This window comes from Schizophyllum commune (genome assembly GCF_000143185.2).
Source record: "Schizophyllum commune H4-8 unplaced genomic scaffold SCHCOscaffold_5, whole genome shotgun sequence".
NCBI lineage: Eukaryota > Fungi > Basidiomycota > Agaricomycetes > Agaricales > Schizophyllaceae > Schizophyllum > Schizophyllum commune.
Window position 1 is genome coordinate 3,045,303 of NW_026089542.1, and position 21,067 is coordinate 3,066,369.

The 21,067-nt window shown below is 57.9% G+C and overlaps 12 protein-coding genes across 12 annotated transcripts; 4 read left to right on the forward strand and 8 right to left on the reverse strand.

Moving 5' to 3' along the window:
- Positions 1-58: 58 nt before the first annotated feature.
- SCHCODRAFT_02274122 (uncharacterized protein) lies at positions 59-773 on the reverse strand. Its single transcript, XM_050342246.1, has 2 exons — positions 290-773; positions 59-218 (listed from the first exon to the last, which is right to left on the reverse strand). Exons 1-2 carry the CDS (start codon positions 597-599, stop codon positions 118-120), a joined length of 411 nt encoding a protein of 136 aa, XP_050200759.1. The 5' UTR covers positions 600-773; the 3' UTR covers positions 59-117.
- On the forward strand, positions 506-1,225 carry SCHCODRAFT_02624349 (uncharacterized protein). Its single transcript, XM_003036870.2, has 2 exons — positions 506-721; positions 780-1,225. The coding sequence occupies exons 1-2, from the start codon at positions 598-600 to the stop codon at positions 1,040-1,042; spliced, it is 387 nt and encodes a 128-aa protein (XP_003036916.1). The 5' UTR covers positions 506-597; the 3' UTR covers positions 1,043-1,225.
- Positions 1,226-1,251: 26 nt separating this feature from the next.
- Positions 1,252-2,357, reverse strand: SCHCODRAFT_02700828 (Ribokinase-like protein; the record flags this gene model as incomplete). The annotated part of the gene is made up of 3 exons (XM_003038234.2): positions 1,252-1,385; positions 1,440-1,990; positions 2,047-2,357. The coding sequence occupies 3 exons, from the start codon at positions 2,355-2,357 to the stop codon at positions 1,252-1,254; spliced, it is 996 nt and encodes a 331-aa protein (XP_003038280.1).
- A 176-nt stretch (positions 2,358-2,533) lies between these two features.
- Positions 2,534-3,892, forward strand: SCHCODRAFT_02624355 (mitochondrial ATP synthase). Its single transcript, XM_003036871.2, has 8 exons — positions 2,534-2,564; positions 2,619-2,653; positions 2,705-2,744; positions 2,797-3,023; positions 3,074-3,178; positions 3,231-3,312; positions 3,362-3,808; positions 3,858-3,892. Exons 2-7 carry the CDS (start codon positions 2,621-2,623, stop codon positions 3,397-3,399), a joined length of 525 nt encoding a protein of 174 aa, XP_003036917.1. The 5' UTR covers positions 2,534-2,564; positions 2,619-2,620; the 3' UTR covers positions 3,400-3,808; positions 3,858-3,892.
- SCHCODRAFT_02748169 (uncharacterized protein) lies at positions 3,594-5,847 on the reverse strand (the record flags this gene model as incomplete). Its single annotated transcript, XM_003038235.2, has 5 exons — positions 3,594-3,806; positions 3,856-4,623; positions 4,671-5,199; positions 5,247-5,616; positions 5,664-5,847. The coding sequence occupies 5 exons, from the start codon at positions 5,845-5,847 to the stop codon at positions 3,594-3,596; spliced, it is 2,064 nt and encodes a 687-aa protein (XP_003038281.2).
- A 572-nt stretch (positions 5,848-6,419) lies between these two features.
- Positions 6,420-7,112, forward strand: SCHCODRAFT_02624359 (Non-catalytic module family EXPN protein; the record flags this gene model as incomplete). The annotated part of the gene is made up of 4 exons (XM_003036872.2): positions 6,420-6,611; positions 6,661-6,768; positions 6,820-6,843; positions 6,968-7,112. Exons 1-4 carry the CDS (start codon positions 6,518-6,520, stop codon positions 7,108-7,110), a joined length of 369 nt encoding a protein of 122 aa, XP_003036918.1. The 5' UTR covers positions 6,420-6,517.
- Positions 7,113-7,442: 330 nt separating this feature from the next.
- SCHCODRAFT_02624360 (uncharacterized protein) lies at positions 7,443-9,697 on the reverse strand. Its single transcript, XM_003038236.2, has 6 exons — positions 9,451-9,697; positions 9,352-9,393; positions 9,268-9,303; positions 9,112-9,218; positions 8,757-9,058; positions 7,443-8,710 (listed from the first exon to the last, which is right to left on the reverse strand). Exons 1-6 carry the CDS (start codon positions 9,618-9,620, stop codon positions 7,763-7,765), a joined length of 1,605 nt encoding a protein of 534 aa, XP_003038282.1. The 5' UTR covers positions 9,621-9,697; the 3' UTR covers positions 7,443-7,762.
- A 781-nt stretch (positions 9,698-10,478) lies between these two features.
- SCHCODRAFT_02624363 (uncharacterized protein) lies at positions 10,479-12,757 on the reverse strand. The gene is made up of 3 exons (XM_003038237.2): positions 12,332-12,757; positions 12,007-12,277; positions 10,479-11,950 (listed from the first exon to the last, which is right to left on the reverse strand). The coding sequence occupies exons 1-3, from the start codon at positions 12,447-12,449 to the stop codon at positions 10,834-10,836; spliced, it is 1,506 nt and encodes a 501-aa protein (XP_003038283.1). The 5' UTR covers positions 12,450-12,757; the 3' UTR covers positions 10,479-10,833.
- Positions 12,758-14,375: 1,618 nt separating this feature from the next.
- SCHCODRAFT_02540778 (uncharacterized protein) lies at positions 14,376-16,686 on the reverse strand. The gene is made up of 4 exons (XM_050343609.1): positions 15,886-16,686; positions 15,743-15,826; positions 15,543-15,686; positions 14,376-15,495 (listed from the first exon to the last, which is right to left on the reverse strand). Exons 1-4 carry the CDS (start codon positions 16,552-16,554, stop codon positions 14,728-14,730), a joined length of 1,665 nt encoding a protein of 554 aa, XP_050200760.1. The 5' UTR covers positions 16,555-16,686; the 3' UTR covers positions 14,376-14,727.
- Positions 16,687-18,109: 1,423 nt separating this feature from the next.
- Positions 18,110-19,809, reverse strand: SCHCODRAFT_02500694 (manganese and iron superoxide dismutase; the record flags this gene model as incomplete). The annotated part of the gene is made up of 4 exons (XM_003038239.2): positions 18,110-18,391; positions 18,650-18,892; positions 19,401-19,525; positions 19,575-19,809. 4 exons carry the CDS (start codon positions 19,807-19,809, stop codon positions 18,110-18,112), a joined length of 885 nt encoding a protein of 294 aa, XP_003038285.2.
- Positions 19,810-19,956: 147 nt separating this feature from the next.
- SCHCODRAFT_02624379 (defender against death DAD protein) lies at positions 19,957-20,726 on the forward strand. The gene is made up of 3 exons (XM_003036873.2): positions 19,957-20,187; positions 20,236-20,334; positions 20,382-20,726. Exons 1-3 carry the CDS (start codon positions 19,976-19,978, stop codon positions 20,446-20,448), a joined length of 378 nt encoding a protein of 125 aa, XP_003036919.1. The 5' UTR covers positions 19,957-19,975; the 3' UTR covers positions 20,449-20,726.
- On the reverse strand, positions 20,580-21,041 carry SCHCODRAFT_02700837 (DUF1748-domain-containing protein; the record flags this gene model as incomplete). Its single annotated transcript, XM_003038240.2, has 6 exons — positions 20,580-20,609; positions 20,657-20,694; positions 20,745-20,771; positions 20,824-20,861; positions 20,908-20,977; positions 21,026-21,041. The coding sequence occupies 6 exons, from the start codon at positions 21,039-21,041 to the stop codon at positions 20,580-20,582; spliced, it is 219 nt and encodes a 72-aa protein (XP_003038286.2).
- Positions 21,042-21,067: the final 26 nt, after the last annotated feature.

Sequence of the window (21,067 nt, forward strand, 5' to 3'; positions counted from 1 at the left end):
TGTTCGTCTTCTGGTTGCTACCTCCCTCGCATGGCTTCATATACAATACACTACCATTGCATATTGTCTCCCCTCATTCACTCGCAGCGTGGTGACCTAAAGATGCTAGTCCTGCAATCAGGCCGGCGATGTTCTCAAGCACCGACTAGGCCAGCCAAGAGACCCTAAAAAAGTACAGGATGCTTCCCAACAGTTTCTCAGTTGCTGAAGGCCTGAATCTACAGTACGAGTGAGAACAAAGCCATCCCCTTTAGGTAGTCTTTCATCTCGTCGAACCGTGGGAACTTACCTTGGCACTGCGCGATGATGACGCCAACAGCCAGCGAGTGCAGCGTGCCCTCTGCATTGCAAGGCATGCCTGGGCTTGACGGAATCATGGAGTCGTAGCACTGCAAGATGGAGCCCTGCTGCGAGAATCCCCCTCGGAGCGACACGCAGTGCCTGACGTCGTTGATCAGGACTTGCAAGTATAAAGGCAGGAAGAAGTGGGATCTCTTCACTTGACAGCCCTCTTGCTTCGCGCCTCTACGAACAAATAATCGTTCGCATTTTACCCACCACCAATCACCAATCACCACCTCATATCCCAACTTCATCATGCCTCTCTTCGGTCGCCGCCACCATGCCACCGCGCCCAGCTCGGGTGGAGGGTACACCCACCACCACCATCGCCGGACAGTCCGCCACCACAAGGACCCCGCTCATGTCACAGGGGGCTATAGTACGTTGTGACCCGCTTTCCTGTCGTCCTCACCTCTGACCACGCCTCCCTTTTGCAGAAGCCGCCCTCGCCAACCCCAACACCACGTCCGCCGGGCGCCGCCACGCCAAGCACGAGCTGCGAAAGCGCGGCGAGAGCACGCACGTCCCGCTCATGGTCCGCATCAAGCGCACGCTCGGGATTCGCTCGACGCCGCGGACGTACGAGCAGTCGACCGTCGGCGGGTATGGGCATCATACGACGCATGGAGGAGAGTATGGGCATTCGACGGGAGGGTACGGCCATGGCACGACGACGCACGGCACGCATCACCACTACTAGGCAGCGGCCTCTAGCAAGGGGTTGTGTGATAGGCCCAGACTCGGAGAAGGAAAGAATCTAGTGTAGCATAACCTGACGCAGTCGATGTTAGCCTCGTGTATCCGGATCATTCAGCATATACCCCTGAACTTACCGTATAACCTCGAAATAATGCTTTCAAATCGCTTTTGGCCCCACAAAGGCCCGCTGACCGATCCTGAGTGCGCAAATCATGGTAGCAAGCGAGCAAGGCGAGCTGCAGGCGCGTCCCCATTCCATAGCTCCTTGCCACCTTCCACACTCGCCGCCGGTAGGCCTTGCTGCTCAACAACATAAGACGCTGACACGCTCCCGTATGCAGCAGCTGCGAAGACAGATTCATGAGATACACAGCGGCTCGATTGACGATTGTTCTGACCTTTAAAGATGTCACGGCCCGCCAACGCTAGACCGGCACACAGGCCACCAAGGAAACTGTTGCCCGCGCCAGTTGTGCTCTTCACCTTCTCTGTGGCTTCTTCTGGCCGCCAGTACGCGTCAACCCAGCGACTTTCCTGCGCGCCCAACGACGGTTCGGCATTGAGAACGTACGAGCCTCGAGCGCCAGAGCGAATGACGACTGTCCGAGCCCCGTAAGAGGCAAATTTAATCGCCATCTCTTCTACCAGTGACGCCGAGATGCTACCTGGGGGTAGAGATTCGGATAGGAAAGCCTCTGCTTCCTCGTGATTGGGGGAGAAGATATCAATGTCGGGCAGGAGGATGCGCAGAGTATCGAGATTTGCTGCGATACACGACGGCGGAATGGGTTCGTAGACGAGGAGCTGTCCAGGGATAACAATTCCATGGTTTATGTTCTCGGCCAGAACGTCTGGACTGCAGCAGAAGTGCAAGCACTGAGCGTCCTGAGCGATACTTTGTGGCACAGATGAGAGCATTCGCGGTGGACGTGGGTTGACGTAGCGAAAGCTGTAGCCCATAAGGTTAGTATGATATGGAGACTGGAGAAAATAAGAGAGAAAAACGGGAAAGATACTTGCCTGCGCTCGACACCTCTGTATTCTATCAGAGCTTCGAGAGTATCTTCGTCATCCCAGATCCACATTTCGTCGTTTGTGCTGAGCTTGACAAGCGCGACCATCAGCTCTTGGTTTTCTCTTCCACTGACAGGGATGCGGATACGCGCAGCAGGCAACCATATTCGCGCGCCAGCTACCGCGAATAGCCCTCCCCCGCCAACATGGCGCTCTTCTCGCTCGAAATCCCCTTCTGAGTTGTGATATTTGAAGTGGTCGATGAGGACTGTCCCCAAGCTCAGGAGCGCGATATCAGACATGGCGGTTCAGAGCAAGGAGTGCTCGATAGACAGTCGGATTTCTGAGTCCAACTTGCCACCGGCATGACGGAGGGAGGCAAGCGAGGAGCGCCGGCCCGAAAAACCGCAAAAGGGAACCGCGCGGCCGGCGAGCTCCGAGGAAAGACTGCTCCGGGCGACGCCGGCCTGTTCTGCTCACCGTCTTCGTCGTTCTCCTCATTTTCTCCGGTGATTATCTCCCAGCGTTGCCGAAAACCCCAAGTGCTTACTCTCTGCCTGCAGTCATGGCCACCAAGGCAGCCACCAAAGCCGCGGTCGTACGCGTCCAAGTCATACTTCGTGAGGTGCAGGCACTGACCTTGCTATAGGACTTTACCCGCATCTACTCTTCCCTTGGTCTCGGCAAGGGTGCGTGGTCGTGCAATGCGCAGGTGGAACGGGACTCTGACCTCAGTTACAGAGACCATCGCCGGCGTCCAGGCCTTCCGCAAGCGCCACGGCGACGCGCAGCGCGAACACGGGCAGTATGCCGCGCAGCCGACGACCGTCGACTTCGCGCACTACCGCTCCGTGCTGAAGAACCAGGCTGTCGTTGACGAGGCCGAGAAGATCATCCAGAACTTCAAGCCGGTCACCTACGACGTCTCCGCGCACGTCAAGGCGATCGAGGCGTTCGAGGCGAAGGCCGTGCGTGTTTGGGTTGTTGGGCGAAGGCGGTCAGCTCACCTCCATGACAGGTCGCGAAGGCGAAGGAGACCGAGGAGAAAATCGACATCGAGCTCAAGGAGCTGCAGGCCACCCTTGCGAACATCGAGGAGGCGCGCTCGTTCGAGAACCTCCGTGTGCGTAGCCATGCGCCCTTCACCCATTCTACCATATTGACTCGTTGCATAGGCGGACGACGTCGGCGACGCCCACCCGCGCCTCCGCGAGGTCGTCGAGACCATGCTCAAGAAGGGCAAGTGGGAGGTTCCTGGTGAGTTCGCCCGCACCTTCCCCTCATACGACCTGCTAACCTCGCGTAGGCTACAAGGAGAAGTTCGGCGACCTCAACGCCGTGTAATCTGCCTACTACCCATTCGATCATTGCATTATCTGGAGCATAGTTCAATAGAGCGCTGCCGTGATCATCATGGACGAGAATATGCAAATAAATCCAGTGTAGTGTGGGTAAGGTGCGTCGAGAGATGCTAAAGTCCCGAGAGATGGGTGCAGTATCGGAAGTGAGATGCATGAATCTAGTTAGAAAGCTGCGCGCTATGCCTCTGCTTCCGCCCACATCTTCCGCTCCAATATGCGCTCCTTCCATGCCTCCTTTTTCGCGTCATCCCAGTCCGTGCTCTCTTCCTCAGAATCCGACAAGTCGACGAGCTCCTGCTTGGGCGCAACGACGCCAGACCGAATCTTCTGCCCCGGTCGCGGACCAAGGACAACTTTGCGCGAAGCAGCCAAGTTGGAAAGCGCGTCGAGCTGTAGACAGTCAGCACCTACGCCATCGCACCATCGACACCACCCTCACCTTGCTCTGCATCTCCGCATCGCTCTGCCTATGCTGCCCCGGCTTCAGCGATGGGTCGAAGCCCAAGTTCTTGATCATGTCCGCCGTGTACCTCGGCCGGTCCTCCGCCTCCTCCTTCTCCCTCTCCTTCCTCGCTTGCTCTTCCGCCGCTCGCTCTTTCCCCTTCCCCTTATCCTGCTCCTTCCCCTTCCCACTCTTCTCCCTTTCCTTTCGTTCCTTCTCTTTCAACCGCGCCGCCGCCTCCCTTGCCGCTAACACATCCCGCATACCCTCCTTATCCCGCTTCGCCAGCGCCTGCAGCGTCTCCTTGTCCGATTTGGCCTGCATCGCACGCGCCGCCTTCGCCTGCGCATCCCGCCCAATACGCTCTCCCACGAACATCTCCCCACCCCCACCGCCCCCATTGCGCACTACATGCCCGCCTAGCACATACGTCGCGCCGCCCGTCTCCTGCTCCGGCTGCAGGCCCCACCGCCGCCTTGGGTCGTACCCGTGCTTCTGCTTGTGCTTCGCGGAAGCGGACATCCCGTTCGTGCTCGCGGTGAACTCGGGGCGCGAGGCGCGGCTGCGCTGCACGGCCTGCTGGACGTGGTAGTCGCAGACCTCGCTGACGCGCTTGTCGAACCAGGCGAGACACTGCTTGCCGTCGGCTTTGGTGACGGCGCACAGGCCGAGGTCGCGCGCGCGGCCTATGATGGCGATGGACTCGGCGTTCTCGGGGGTGACGGCGAGGACGTTGCTGCGAGGGTGGGGCTTGTCGCCGGCTTTCTGGGAGGGGGTGAGATGGAAAGGCAGAGTTGGAAATAAGGTCATACCTGGAAAGGCTTGAGCAGTCGCGGGTTCAGTAGAGCTATCACATCGCCCTCCTTCACTTTCGAGAGCGCCTCGAATGCGCCTCGACTGCCACCCCGATAGACCTTGGTGGGCTTGCGTCCGTCATCGTGCTGGACCAAGTCGCAGGAGTCCGCCTCGAATAGGAGTAATCGTAGCAAGGCATCTCCACGAATTACTGATGTGCCACCAGTTGCCGACGAAGACTTGCGCGCTCCGAAGTCGACGAGAGTGAAGCTGATGAAGCGCTTGCTGCGCGGCTTCTCGGGCGGAGGAGGTTGGCCACGTTTTGGCTTGCCCTCATCGTCTCGGTCGACCGTTTCTGGCGCGTGTGTTTGCTTGACGGCCCCACGCTCAGCTACAACGGCAATAGTGACCCAGTCACCTTCGACGGGGACGTCGTAGGAGGATTTGTCTGGGAGAAGTCGGACGTTGGAGTAGAGGCGGGAGGGTGAGAGGTAGTGACGACCGCGAAGATGCTCTTGCAGGTCTTCGTGTGGTAGGATGCGAGATCTGCCAAGTGTTTAGCACCAGCTTGCGCCTTGCCGAGTGATACTCACGAAAGCCTGATGCCAGAGTTGGGTTCGAGCTTCTGGAAGGTTGGATCATCGAAGGGTGCTTTATGGTCCTCAGGACCGATCGGGACTTCGTCGATGATCGCGAGGTTCTCATCTCGCTTTGGGGCGTTTAGGTTCGGTGGAGTGGGTGGGCGTTCAGCGAAGCCTGATGATCTTGTTCGTGTGGGCTCTTCCTCATCTGCCTTCTTACTGGAGCTGGCGAGTTTTGAGAGTAGATTCGACCTTCCTGGCGGAATTGATGGCGAAGGTTTCACGGGTGCGGGCTGCTTGGGTGCTGGCTTGCTGACCTTTGGCAGATGGAAGGGTATAGGTAGCCGCTCATCGTCATCGTCGTATACGCGACGTTTCTTCTCTGCTATCTCTTCAGTATAGTTCAGGGTGAAAATGCGGGCCACGCACTGGGTGAAGGTGTCGCAGGTGCAAGGACTTTGTCTTCAGGTTCTTTACGCTTCGTGGGCTTCCTGGTCTCGGCGAGAACGCTTGGGTCTACCGTCGACAGTTGGGCTTGTAGCGCCGCAATCTGCGCCTGCAGCTCCTCCGCTTTCTTCTGCTCAGCTTCGCGGGCAGTACGCGCCGACTCCATGATGGACGCTTGGGATAAGTTCTAGGAAAGTGACGCGTGATGTACCACATTTGCACGTGATCGCGGCGCGTCGAGGATGTCGGCCGACCCCGTAGTGTTCCCACGACCATGCTTCTTGAAGTTGAACTTCCATGACACACCATACTTGACAATATCCGAGGCTGAAAAGGGTCACAATTGGCCAGAACGGCTGTGCCTTGCATTAAAGCTCGCTTGTGCTCTTCGACATGTATCAGCACACTCAATACGTAGACATGGCGACGGGCGCAACGGTCCAAACACCTGCACACTCGATGGCCGACCGATCTGGAAGTAACAAGTACGCAAGCACGGTCGGTTCCGTACCCAAAACTGTCGAACAATTGCGGGCAACCGAAGAGCTCCACTTGTGGCCCTCGCGCGCTCTCGTCGCGCATATGCCTTGCGACAGTCAAAGCCGTTGTCTGTGCAGCGGGCACGTTTCGACATTCGCACAGGCGGTTATTCTCCGCCGAGGAAGTCCGCCCTCCCTCTCAGCTCGCGATATATAAGGCAGAGAGGTAGCCCTCCCATTCCTTATCAGTCAACTTCTTTTCTCTCGCCCTTTGCATTCCCCTTCTACACTCCACGAGCTTTCTTTCGCTCCACACCTTCCTTCTTCCTACACCCAGTTCATATTCTGCACATCACCATGTTCGCCAAGCTCGCTGTTGTCTTCCTTGCTTTTACCGGCGCCTCGCTCGCCCTCCCGACCCGCTCCATCGAGGCGCGCAACGTCGGCAGGGGTCAGTCGCCTTATCCACTTTCCCGGTCTGCCAACTAACGGTTTTTCAGCGACTTACTACGAGCCGGCTGGCGGCTACGGCGCCTGCGGCAACGTCCTCCAGAACACCGACATGGTCGTCGCTCTCTCCGCCGACCAGTACCTCGCTGGTGCCAACTGTAAGTCGTCTCTTATTCCCAACATAACTCAGGAGCTAACACGATTTTCAGGTGGCAAGCAGCTCACTGCAACCCGTAAGTCTACATTTCTAGGCTCGCTACCTCATCTGCAGAGTCGTCTCTATCATTTCCCCTTCGACTCTCATTTTCTCTGCGGGCTTGAATTTGTAGTGACCTCGGTACTGATCATCCCCCGCAGACGCCGGCAAGTCCGTCACCGTCACCGTGGCCGACCTGTGCCCCGGCTGCGCCGCCAACGGCCTCGACCTCACCAGCGCCGCCTTCCAGCAGCTCGCTGCGCTCGGCGAGGGCAACATCGACGTCGACTGGAGCTTCCTTTGAATGCCTTGGCGAAAAATTACGCATGGCTATTTATCGGGAAGAGTGCCAGGGATTCATCCCGTCGTCGACCACCCGGAGACCATCGCAGAGCGCCTCCCACCCACGACCCCGAGACGACTTGATTGACGTCCTCCCCCCGTCGGGATGCACGACTATCTATTGGGTGTACACACTAGTATTTATCGCCTAACTTATTTGTGTTGTAGCATACACAACCAGTCGACATTTGACTATCTCCTCCATGCGTTTGAGTGTGATGAGCTCTGCGAGGTCTAGTTCCAATTGCTGGGTCCCGCTCGCTTCAGTGAGCAATAATTCAAGGTCTTGTACTGGTAAACTCTTAAGAGCATGATTTCTGACTGGTCTGGGATGCAATCTGCAAAGAATCCTGGGACCACTGGACAGTCTCCACTTAGCTTTCGACGCCTCCTCATGTATAGAAGCTCGCTCTCCAGCTGCTATGTACTTCATAAAATACACCCATGTAGTACAGAATAGAATGCTCGACAATAAGTGAGTATACGTGAGCTATAATGATTATTACACACTTTGATTTCTTCTCTGCTCGTCTCTACGCGCGACGCGCCTGTGCTACCTATGCACGTTGCATGACTGGCCACAGCGCACGGCGTTGCGATACACCGTATATGCGCTATGCCAGCTGCTTGATGGCCTGCAGCGCGCACAGCGCCGCGCCGACCCCACTCCCGTCCTTCGCGAGCCCGATCTCGACGCTCTTCTCGACGGACTCGCCCGTCAGCATCCGGATCGCCTCGCGCATCGTCGGCTCGAAGTTCGGGTAGAACTGGATCAAGCTCCCATCCACACCAACGATGAACTTGTCCTCCGGCTCCGCCGCCTTCCCATTCGTACCGTTCGGCTCGCCCTTCAGAAGCGAGCCGCGCCCGGTTTGTATGAGCACAGCGGCCACGGCGGTACCGCTGAGCAGCCCCGCGCGCCGCGCGACGAGCGCGCATGCCCACCGGACGATGGCGGCGTCGCGCAGGGAGACGTCGTTCGCGGGCAGCTGAAGTCGCCGTACGACGATGTCCTTGATCTTCTGCAAGCGCGCCTTCACCTTCTCGTCGATCTCAGCCTCATCCGACAGCGACTCGAAGTCCGGCGCGTCGATGGGCTTGCCCGAGTACGTGCCCTCCCTGCCAGCTTCCCAGGCCTCCTCGACCTCGGACATGACCGAGGTGTCGAGCCCCCACTGGTGGTTGAGCGTTGCCGAGGAGGCGCCGGAGAAAAGCAGCGGTTTCGGCACGGCGTCGACGAGGGAGACGAGGATGTTGCGGGTGATCTCGCCGAGATACATCCCGGAGATGAACTTCTCGAACGCCTGGAAGCGCGGGTTGATACTCCGGCGGTCGAGAGAGGTGTCGTAGGGCGTGTTGGGGAGGTGCGTGCGTGTGTTGTTGAATGCGCCCCATTCGGTGTTGATGACCATTTGCCCGCCCTTGGCAGCAGCGGGCGAGTTGGCCAGTTTGGTGATGTTGGCAACCTGCTCGACGTAGGCACCATTCGTGCCCGTGCCGAAGATCGCGCCTAGTGTGCAGCCACCGCCGGTGTACGCTCGCGATAGAAGCGCACCAACAGTCTATAGGGAATTAGCAAGGGACAGGACAAGGGCCTAGTGCACATACGTCGTTGACAAGGGCGACGCAGCGCACATGCAAGTGCTTGCGGTCGAAGGCATCCTGCAGGAGCTTTACGACATCGTTTCCGACGGCATGCTTTGCGGAAAAGCCTTTCGTCCAGGTTAAGATCTTTCCCTCGTCGAGCGCGGTTTGCTCTACTGGGAAAGAGAAGGTAAGGCCAAGGTTGACGATTTCCGGGTTATAGTCGGCTTTCGTTGGGTATGGCGACTCTGTCCCAGGTACGTGCGCGCTTGCGGTAGACTTGGCGTGGGTGGTGAGGAAAGCGTCGACGGAATCCGCCAAGTAGTCTTTTCCGCGCGGCTGTCAGACACAGAGGCGCGGGTAAGGAGGAATTGCCTACCGAAGAGGTCGGTAGCTTCGCCAGTCTTTAAGGCGTCAGAAACCTTGTACTTCTGTTGTGTGAGGTCGAATGTACGGTCCCCATTCAAGACGACCTCGCAGACGCGGCTGATCGGGAATTTAGCAGAGGGCAAGGGAAAGGAGTCGCTACGCATACAGGTTCGTGCCGCCAAGGTCCAGGGCGAGGAATGTACTAGGGAAGAGTCAGCTGCATAGCGATGCAAGGAGGCAATCGACGCACCCAGTTTCCGAACCGTCAGGGACACCGGTCACGAATGTCGGTCTATTGATCTCAGTTCAGCTGATCGAACATCGATCCCGTTTCACTGATAGCACGCACATCATGGCCATGGGCTCGCCATACTTCGAGAGTCCTTGCTTGAACTCGCGCAGGAAGGCTTCTGTGATTTCGACAAGGGAATCCTTGCTGAGTTGGAACTGCCTGTCGATGCCGTCGATGACGGCCTGGGGGCCGGTGGTCTTGTGGTCGTGTGCCGCGGTGGCGTACATCGGGGGCGGCGACGACAAGGCGGGGAACGTGGAGGTGTGGGGGAAGATGGTAGTTAGTAGTCAAGATGCAGGGGCGGCGGGAGGAAATATCTCGCAACGTCATGCTACCCGCCCGTTGCCGTTTTCGGCATTCGGGCGAGGATTCTGCTCGATCCGGGCGGCCCTTTCGCGGCTCGGCCCCGGTACCATGCGCTCGCGACTCCGGGCGCGAGCAGGGCGCGTCGGGCCCCGCGGCCAGAGCGGAGGTCCCGCCAACGTTAGCGGGCTGCGGGGGCGGGCGGACGGTCCACATAGAAAACACGATCCAGGTGTGGACTCGCGCAGACTGCAGCGAGAGCCGGCAACGGAAGGAAACTGACACGCCCTCTCCCCGGTCCCTGCCCACGGACTTAGTGAATTTACCCCGAGAGAACCCCTATATCTCCAGATGGGGCGCGGCCTTTGTTGAACTTCTAGCCTGGAAGCTGGTCGTACCTGCGGTGATGTTGGCGAGCTAGGGCAACACCTAAGCATCCCATCGTCCCGTTCACTGTTAGAATGCGCTACAAGACAACACACTACTGTTAGGAGACGGTGGGTTCAAGGGTTGAATGAGGTAGTTATCTCTACCACCCCCGACTCTGGTCAGCAAAGAATACTGTAAGGAAAAAAGAACAATGGCCATTCTACCACGTGAGAAGTTGAACAATCACGTGAGGCACGCTCACCTTTTGCCACTCGCAGCCCATCGTGGTCAGCTCCACCTTCTTGCGCTGCGACATCGTAGCTATACCCTCTGGAGACGATGACAACCATCGATGCAGCCGCGACCCATCCAGGACATCAGCCATGAATTCTAGCTGTCCTTCTTTCCGACGCATCTCCGCTCAAAAAGCTGGGCATTGCGGCCTGTTCATAACGCGAATACATTAGGCCCGTCGCACTTCATACCCCTACTATGGGGCCTACCGTTGACTGAGAGCGCTCGCAAGGATTTGAAAAGGCCAACAGAAGCATGAGCCAGAAGAGCACGCACGCAGAGAGATGGGCCTTGCAGGCCAAAGACGAAGATCAAGACGTGAGCGTGCATTTGGTATACAGCGGTATACGAAGTCTAATACATGAATGATATAGATGCGATGAGTAATGAGTATCGAGAGCAGATATGATGCAAGTGAAAGCCAAGATGATAATGGTAAGCAGCACACGAAAGCGAGAGCACGGGGCACAGCACTCAATCCTCGTCCTCATCCATCGGGTCACCCTGCAGCAACCTGACGACGTCCTCCCCACCGACGCGCACAGCGCGTGCGTACAGCTCGTCGCGCTTCGACTTTTCCGGCGTGAGGTCGAGCAGCGGAAGGACGGCTTCTAGCAGCAGGTCCTTCGTCTCCGAGAGCGCGTCCCGCTCCTGCGTCGTGGGGTCGAGGTCCATGTCGGCGTCTGGCCGGCTCGACAACTCGAGCGCTCGCTCGAAAAACTCCATGGCTTTCTCGAGTGCGTGCCGTGCCTCGACGGCACTCTCGCTCGCCAGGACGGCGTCAGACTCCGCATCGCTGTGCGCCTCCTGTAGCCGCGCCTCAATCTCGTCCAGGCGCGCGGACCCGTACGTGAGCCAGCACTTGCCGCGCATGCGCGTTATTGGCCCGCGCCAGTTGTCCATGTCGGCCTCCATACGCATCTGCTCAAAGACCGAGTCTGCCCACGAAGCCCAGTACTGACGTTCCCGAGGCACCGTAAGCTTTTCGGCGAGCAGCAGGACCTCGTGTGCTACAGTGTACAACTCCTTCGCGCGCGAAAAATTGTCCGTCGCGGTCGCAGACGTGGGCGGTGCAGTCGACATGTCCTCGGCGCCGTCGGGTGGGGGTTGCGCATGAGTTGCATGAAGAGGGTGCGGCATGTGGAAGATCCCACGAGAAAACTGGTCCATGGCGAGGATCATTAGGTCGTTGGCTGTCGCGCCCGCAAGCGACATGCGTAGGGTGATGGGAGGACGGCGGGCGGCGATGACTGAGAAGGGAGACTCTTTTGGCCACGCAGGCTCCTCCGCGGTGAAGGCAGGGGTGTCTTTCGAGCGTTCGATAGCCTCCTCTGCAATGCAAACCAGCGTACGGCCCCAGACGATAGCCATCCGCCAGTCTTCAGGAGCATCGCACGTACTTCGACCGTCTGTACGCTTGGGGAGGTTCTCGCCGGTCTCGAAGACGTCGAGCGCGGCTAGCCAGTAGGGTATTGGTGTATTTGGTTCGCCTTCCAGGGCGACATTGGGATCTTGAGCGATGAGGTTACCGAAGAGGAAGAGGGTGGAGCCAAGGATGGCATGGAAGGCGGTAGGGAGTTCACGGCATTTGCTACGGGTGAGGGAGATCAGCGATGATTCCAAATATGGTGGACCGCAGACACGCACCATTTCCTGCGGGCCAAGGGCGGCTGAGGCTGGGATACGTGTCGATGGTGATGGCAGCTCTTGTGGCTGATGCTGTCGCTCTGAATGTTCTCAAAGCTCCATTCGCTGCGCAGCTTCTCCTCAGAGGGTGAGAGATCTGGGGGAGTCTCGGACTCTTCGCGCGGGGATGGTGCGGAGAACAGGACAGAGGGATCTTGATAGTGCAGCAGGAATCGGTGACACTCGTGTATGACTCCACGGAGGAGGGCGAGAGCCTCGGACGTATCGTCGCCTAGGCGGGGGTGTCAGAAATACAGATGGGACGCGCCACTCGCTCTAGACTCACTCTCGTACTGCTCGGCTGCCTTCTGGAACAGGTCCTTCAAATCCTCCCAGTCCTCAAAATCGCAGGTGCTCTTGAGACCTGTTTGGGATCCCCTCCTTGCCGTTGTTGTTGTGTCCATGACCTTCGTTCGCTTCGTCCAGCCGCTTACTCGGGGAGGGTGATGTGCTGCACCACCGCAGTGACCAGAACTGGCCGTTTCCTCACTCGATTCGGTTGAATAACGGGCCCGCTTAGATGGGGTCGAGGGTGGGGAATCCGCTAGCTCTTCCTCGTGGTCGCTGCAGCACTCGCTGTGCAACCCGCTGAGCGGGATGATGGCGGACAGAGCTGGGCTCGGCGTTCTGTGACGAGCCGGGCGATGTGACTGTGTGACCTGCGACACCCATAGCCCTTTCGGGCGCGGGCGCTTGGTCTTGTTCGTTGTGCAGAACAGCGTCGAGGTAGGCATGCTCGACGTCGGCGATGGCGGCGGATGAAAGGCTTCGTGTCGGGAAGGACACGCTGGCGGGGTCTGGACGCGTTCTCGCTCCGGGGCGCCCAGCATATGTTGCGCTTCTGCGGACCAATGAGAACTCGCCCTTATCCGGTCTAGATCAACTTAGGCGATGTGCTCTGGACCTTGTATATTCGTCGCTTTTGATTGCAACGTCCCTTCCTGATGGTACCGCAACCGCCCTGTTCTCGAACGAATAACAATGGTCTCTGAGCGCGGCTCCGAAGGTTTGGGTCGAAGAGGAGAGACGTGGACAAGGCAAGGGAGGCTCAGAAAATCGAAGGTTGGACCATCGGAACTTCAAGGAAGAATTGCTCGTGGACGTTCTCCGGCCGCATTCAACCAATCCAAGCGCATCTAAAGAAAATGAGGGAACGTTGAAACTGATGGGGCAAAGATATGGCCGAGCAGGAGCGGACACAGGGAATAGAACGGAACCTCGGGAGTTGGACCGTAGGCGCGTGAGCACCAAGGATTTGGAAGGCATTCTGATTCGTCGAATGCAGGTCGCGGCTCGAAAAGGCGAATGACGATGAGGAGAATGAAGGCAATGATTGGTTGGGAGTCCGATAGCAAACGACTGAGATGCGTAGGACAGCAATAACCTGAATAGCGAGAATATGGAATGACAGGCCGCATGGATTAGTGACCGCCCTTCAGCATTCGAGCGTATTGAAAGAAGCAAAAGGCGGGATAAAGAAGCGGGTGGCAGGCGAGAACACGGGTAGTTGCATGAGCGGGAGCGCAAAGGACGATGCGGGATTGCGCTGACAAAAGAGAGGTCCACAGAACCATATACCTCGTCTCCGAAGGAGAGGGATCAATCCTTGGATATCCGGAAGGAGTTGATAGCGACGGGCTGGACATCTAAACCAAACGAAGGGGCGAAGTCGACGCCGGCCGCGTCCAATCGGACCTGAAGTCGATATAGAATGAATTCTGGTTGTAGTCTGGCCGCCGGTGGGACAGCACAATAGCAGTCAATTTTTTCGAACCGCAGCTGCGTCGTGAGTGAAATCTGCGCCTCGCAGATTACCACGAGAAGGGTCGAAATGAACGCGGTTGGTAGACCAGCAAGTCACGACATGAAGCTCGAAAAGCAGCAAGATTACGGAGAATAGAGCCGAGGAAGTGAAGTCGTCGATCCTCGTCAGCCCAGTTCTTCATCAGCCGTCGAACCTTGAAGCCGGCGGTCCCAGCGAGAAATGAGATGGCGGTCCGTTGAGCGTATACAAGCATTCAGAGGGTCCTAGTATGGTTATAGTCCCAGGGATGCCCGTAGCCACTTTGTGTCATCAGAACGCAGTAGAGTTTCTGAGGTTGCCCTTCCGCGTCCAGGGTGTCGAGCATTCCTGATGGGTGCTGATAGTAGGCGGCGCCATGCAGCAGAAGGCTGTCAGAGTCCATTCGCTTCAGGTATCGCGCTCTCGCGGCGTCAAAGGATAGTTGTAAGCCATAGCAGAGAGGATCATAGTAGTCCGCCTTGTGCGCTGGTTGAGCAACATGGTCGCGCCTTTCAAGAGTGTTCAAATCACGGTGGCGCGCATGTGACACATATTTTGGTCTATTTGGTCCTAAAGCTATCGTGCGTTCCAAGTCAAAAGTGTGAAGTACTCAAGTAGTACATGTGTGGGTGAAGATAAGTTGTATTTGAATCACTGCTGGTCCGAGTAGAGGATGAACGGGTACGAGCGTACAATGCGGAGAGTTGGGAGAAATTGGATATCAAGTACACGGAAACACGGCGTCAATCGCAGCCCAGAGCAAAGCATAGTACAAGAAAGCATGAACAAGCAAGGATTTCACGGGAATAAGGCGTAGAGAAGGACGGCAGAGCGGAGAGAAAGGGAAGGAGGAAATGGAGAAGGGAGAAAGGGAACTACCGCCTATGGGCGGGCGAGGTTCACAGCGAGGCCGCAAAAGCATAAGCATTAATCGCCTGCAGGGTCGCTGCGACGCTGTCCCCGAAGCGCGATTGACACTGCTCGACAAGGAATACGATGTGCTTCGCGACAGTCGCCGCGCGCTCATGCGCGAGACGCTCAGCCTCCTGCTCAGCCTGCCACTTGCGCACAGCCTGCTGGTGCATCTCCGCGCGCAGCATCATCGCTTGCTGATCCTCGGTGCGCATGCGCGCGGCGGACTCTTGCAGCTTGCGCGCGGCCTCTTGCTGTTTTCGGATCGCCTCTTGCTGCTTCTGGACAGCGAAGGCTTGCACTTCCTGCTGCCACTTGGACATCGATTCGGTGCGCTGGTGAGTTGGCCGTGGCGCGAGGCCCGGGGGAGGCGGAAGATTGTCTTGCGCTTGAAGCAATGCGAGATTTGATGCGGTCAACTGCTGGGCTTGCTGCGTTTGCGAGACCATTGCTAGCGAATTGCTATTGACAGCGCCCGTCGAGGCTATGACAGAGGCGGGAATGGACCCAAAACCTTGCAGCCCAGCTGCGATAGCCTTCTGTTGTGTGAGGCGCGGAGGAATGTTCGTTCCCCATGTATTATTTGACCCACGACTCGACGTCAATGTCTGCTGTTGTGAGTTTTCATTCTGGGGCCAGAAAGAGGCTTGCATGCCGGGAGGAGGTTGGCCCAGGAACCCGGAAGGCTGAGAGGAAACGAACGCTTGAGCGCCATGAGTTACGTTTGTCGTCTCGTCTAGTGCGGCAATCTTTGGCTAGACGAACATAAGACAAGCACCGTTTGATAAACTGACTGACCTACCAGAGTCTGCGCAAGCGCGCCTCCAAGAGTGACGGGTTCCTGGAACAAGAGCAGGTTCTCAGCGGCCTGCATCGGTGGGAGAAGCAACGCTGCCATGCTGCGAAAACGGCCGCTATAGCCGGCGTAGCATGTCATTGCGCTGAACTGCAGCGAATGTCAGAGTTCGCATTGCAGCCACCTTAAGCACGCTCTTAACATACCACGCAGCCTATCGACAATGCGACATTGAATAGAATTCGATGGAGATCTGATGGCAGTGCGTCTGCAACGAGCTTATGGCGCACCTGAAAGGAGAGCGATGAGCTTTCTGGATGCAACATGAAGCTTTGAAGCCTCGACACACCTTCAAGCTTCGTGAGCATAGACCAATGGAGAACGCATGCGGTGTCAGTAGAGGCGTTGCGCTCGTCTTCCCATAAGGCTGAGAGGGCCCGAACGCTCCTATGCGCGCTGCTCTTGGCTGCTGCCTGTGCGTCGCCTGATTATGCTGCCACCCCGGGCGTGCGACCTTCCCCGGGCCTACCATGCCACTCCCCGCCTGCCACTGCCACGCCCGCACGTCCGCAACCGCCTTCACAAGCTCCGGCAGCGCCACACCCTCCTTCTGCGCGTGGTACATCGCCCAGAAGGCCCCGAACGCCTTGCACATGAGCAGCGTGTGGTGAACGTGCTTCTGCGCGGTCGGGTGGGAGAGCAGCGCCGGGCTCGGGGCGCTGTCCCCGCAGCCGAGGATGCGCGCCCAGACGAGGTAGTCGAAGACGGCCCAGTGGTGGCAAAGCTCAGTCATGGTGCGCTCCATGACGGTTCGGTCCATCGAGTGTACGGTGCTCATCAGTTGTATCTTGCCCACGAAGTTGTCGTGCCACAGAAGGTAGGGTATCTCGGTGGTCCTGTCGAACGAGCCGAAGAATGGCTGGCAGTCTTCGTCGGGATAGGGGCGGCGTGTAGGCGCCGTCGGCGCAGAGGCCGGCTGTTGAGGTTGGTTCATCAGGGAATAGTAGTTCGGGCGCATGATGGAGGATGAGTCAGTGAGCCAGAAAAGGTGGGAAGAGGACAATGAGCGAGGGAATACGGACCCGCGGTATTTATACCCCTGCACCGCCTGGTTCTACTCACGGAGGCTCGACACGAGGTACTGTGTTTGTGGCCAGGAAAGGGAGTCATCAATCAGGGCCATGACCTACCGTGATGCGTTGCTAGCACCTATTGTGATTCGGGCGCGCTAAGCGCTTCCATATCGATGCGCGCAGTACATTTATGGCCACAATGAACCTGCAGAGGCAAGGCATACGCGCGGCTAGTGTGGTTGGCAGTGTCTGCCATTCTGCCGGCAGAATTGGCAGAATGCGTTCTGCCCTGCCCTGCCACGAGGTCCCGGAATTTTCCATGGCAGATTTGGCAGAAATATAACTTGGAAATCAGTATCGCGTAGTGTCCCTGTTGCCTTCGCAGCTGTCCTCCAATTCAAATATTCCCTTTTTTTCTTCCCACCACCTTTTGTAATGTCTGCCAGGTCTGATGCTGGCCGCAAACTGGCTGCTTTCGCATTAGAGCATTTTGACAAGCTCGATCCCGTGAATAATCAGAGCGGGCACTACTACTGGCGATGCAAGTACCGTGGGCACATCCCGAGAAGCCAGGGCACATGAATTGAAGGCCCCGATAACTTCCTCCCCAATTATCGAACTGGGCCTCACGGGTGCACGTCGGCACAGACCGATGCAAACGTGTATATGCGGCAGCAGAAGCAGCTGAGTGGGACAGCTCCGACCGTCGACACTGTTGATATTGACGGGGTCGCGCGCGGGGAGGTGCAAGGACAATAGGATTTGCCGCGTTCACACGTCGGGCGTACGCGAGTGCAAACGGTAAACAGTACAAAAGAAATGGGCGCGCTACAACAACCGTGACTCGGCGATTGCCGTACATGTGACGCCGACAATATCTACAGACACCGACCTGGATCCTGCCTCGGAGGGCTCGTCGGTGCTCTTGGATCCTGTTGACGGCCATTCGGCAGTTCGAGCCGTCAAGAAACGATTTGTAGAGTAGAGACGGTTGGACAAGGTTGTAGGAGCAGACAGCGACAGCGGAGTAATTTGCCGGTTCTGCCGATTCTGCCGCACGTGGCATCTGCCGTTCTGCCATTCTGCCTGCCCTGCCGACCCTCAATCTATTTTGCCCACCACACTACGCGCGGCGAAGCTCGTCCCTGCATGTTCTGCCCCATAGAGATGTCCGCGACCTTGTTCCGTTGTCGTGTGCTTGGGCCAGGGACCTGCATGGGCGGGTGGCATCGGCATCTCCCGCGGGACCGCAGTAGACTGCAAGGAGAGAACAATGGACGAGCGACTCAACGAAGCCTGCCACCATCTGATTTTCCCACAATCAGTCTTTCCACGTAAGCCATGGCTGATTCTGGCGTCGCGCGCTTGTCCAGTCTTCACACCGTCACCGGGGGCAGATTCGTCGCGCTGAGGCAAGTCGAGTGGGGTGTGTATCGATGCGATTAGTACTGAGTATGTACGTTGATATAATACCTGAGCCATCCTCCCCAGTGCGCCCCTCTATTTCTTGCCCGGCGCTGGCGGCTGTGCCGCCGTGTAGTTTTGGCTGACCGCGGCCCAGTCGACGACCGACCACATATGCCGCAACCATTCCTCGCGGCCCCAGACGCCGAAGCCGGCGCTCATCCATGCGTGCTCATAGATGGGCACGCAGAGCAGCGGGTACAGCACGTCGCCGTAGTTGAGCGCAGTGAGCTTGTCCGAGAGTGCGGCCTGGGCGGGGATGCCGACGTCGATGGGGTTCGAGTCGGCGTCAACGTCGTCGAGGATGGATCGTGGCCGCTGGTTGAAGATGTTGCGCATGACGGCGCTCGTGCTGTACGACCGCGAGCCGGAGGGAGATTTTGAGGAGCGCTCGGCCTGCTCGCGTAACCTCTTGGCCAGGTCGTCTCGCAACTGCGCGAATTCTGGTAGCCAGACGGACTCGAGGCCCAGGGGATCGCGCTCGACGCTCTCATCCGTCGCCTCCTCTTCCGACACGAACTGATCCGCAATTTCTTCCGGTACGCGGTTCGGGTTAGGTAGCAATGCCGGGCCGACCTTGAAGTCCGCGTCACTTGCAGCGAGATGTGATCGGGAGCGGATGAGGAGCGTGCCCGGGCCGAAAGTAGGGACGATACCCATGTTGCCTCGTGAGTCACTGACAAGCCAGAGGAAGCCCGAGCTGAACATGCCAGACGCCGCACCCATGAACGCGCTCTTGAGCTGCGCGAGCGAGCCATACTGTGTGCGAATGGCCGTCCGCAGGTCGTAGCTCATGCTCCGCTCGTGCGTCTCCGAGTACTCATAGCTTGATCCCGTGTACGCGTTCAGTGCCGTGCTCAGCGCCGCCGTGTGCTTCGTGAAAATCGCCTCGCCGCCCTCCGCGACCAGCGAGTCCAGCGCCGGCACGTCCGCACCCTCCCGCAGCGTCGTCGACAGCGCGTTCTGGATCTCGCTGTGTCCGTTCAGGTACTCGGTGACCTGGCGCGCTGCCTTCGTCACGGTCTCGAGGACCTCGGCGCGCGCGGGGGAGGATTCGGGCAGGCCTGCGTACTCCTTGGCTGCGGAGACGAGCGTACCGGCGGCGTCGTAGTACTCCACGAGCCGGGTCGCGAGCGCCGATGGCTGGTGGTCTGCGGGCATGTGCTCCCGGAGCGCCTGCCAGAAGTCCTCTGCGTCGGCGTCCGGGAGGGAGTTGCGCTTCCGCTCGATGATGTCGCGCTCCTGCTTCGCCCAGTAGATTGCTGGGGGAGGTTTCTGTGGGGGAGGGTGAGTGCGAGAAGTATATGTGGTGGTCGCGGCTACGCACGAGCTGGCGGAGAAAGAAGCTGGTGTTGAGGGCAAGGCTGCCGTAGTTGAACGCGAGCACCTGGTTCTCCTGCTGCGCGGCACCAATGATAACGTCCACGAGCTTCTTGTTTTCGAGCTCAGTGTCTGCATGCGACTCAATCAATTCTGTTGCTGAGTGTCGCATGCAACGCACCTCGTATCTCATTGTTCAGGCGCTCTACCAGACCCCCAAGGTAGTCCACCGCCACCGTCTTGAGTGCCTGCGGGGGCATGAACCGTCCCAATCCCTCCTCCACCGAGTACGGCAAGGGCCGGACGGTGTGCAAAGCGCGCCGATTGTGCTGGAGGACGCGTCCCCATAGTGAGTTCGACGCCGTCGGTAGGCGGCGAGGACGCCATTGCACTAGCGACACGTGTCCCCTCAGCATGTTTGTCGTCGTCGGCGTCGGCGGCGAGGATATACGCGACGGCGAGCGGAATTCAGAAAACTTGGACGAAGACGCCGGCGTGCCATGTTTGGCAGGCGCTTTCGCCGGATCCCGCGGGCCGAGAAGTGTCCACGTCTCGCGAGTTGCGCAGAACTTTGAAGCACAAATGGCGCCGAAGACGACAGCGACGACGAGCACGCCCTCTGAAGCATCCCAGAAGGATGCGTTACAAGCTTTGTGGAAGGCATATAACGAACAAACCCCGGATCGTCTCAAATTCGTCGACTCCTTCCTCGTCTTCCTCATTCTCTCGGGCGTCATTCAATTCTTGTACTGCATCCTTGTCACCAACTTCCCCTTCAACGCCTTCCTTGCTGGGTGCGTGGCATGCATGACCCCCCACCTCAATCTCATCGTTTCCCGCAGCTTTGGAAGCACGGTTGGCCAGTTCGTCCTCACGGCGTCATTGCGTGCCCAAGTCAACCCAGACAATCGCGGAGAGTTCAAGGACGTATCCCCTGAAAGGTGTGTGGAGGTATTCACTATCGTAACTGTCGTTAAACCGTCCGCAGAGCATTTGCCGACTTCGCCATAGGCTCCATCGTCCTGCACTTCTTCGTCTATAACTTCCTCGGCTAGTACGCTGCCAATATACCGCGTGTATGTGCATTGTGATACCGTTCGGTGGAGCCCAATGAGAGACGAGAGGGAAAGGCCTGGAATAAATATACCGAGAAGGGATATGATACAAGTGGTGTAGCGCAAGGCGATCATCGCTTTCGCTCGAAAGACTTGGACCTCTGTGGATGATCAATAACTGCTACGTCGCCTTTCGCAGACCACGCACCCCAAGGACCACTACAGCGAAGTCAAAGACATATTCCCCTGCATTTATCATGAGGCCCGACCATGAGAGCGCCGTAAATCCACTATACCTGTCTCCAGGAAAGAGGCCAATATCTCTGCGAGCTGAGGTGAGTTTCCGATGAGTGGACAGGAGAAAGCGCCACATACGACGAACGTCTTTGTTCGGTACTTGTGATAGTGCTGGTCTGAAGGGCTGTTAGCGGCGTAGTGGCTTGCCAGCATAGACCTCACGTTAAACCAGTTGTGCGCTTGATGCCCGCGAGGAAAGCGCTGATGAGAATTGCGTCGAATGCCAGATGTGCTAAGTCTGGTCAGCTTCCTCGTTTGACTGGAAGGCTTCGATACGGACTGAGTTTACCAAACATAATGGCGGTCGAAGACAAGGGAAGAA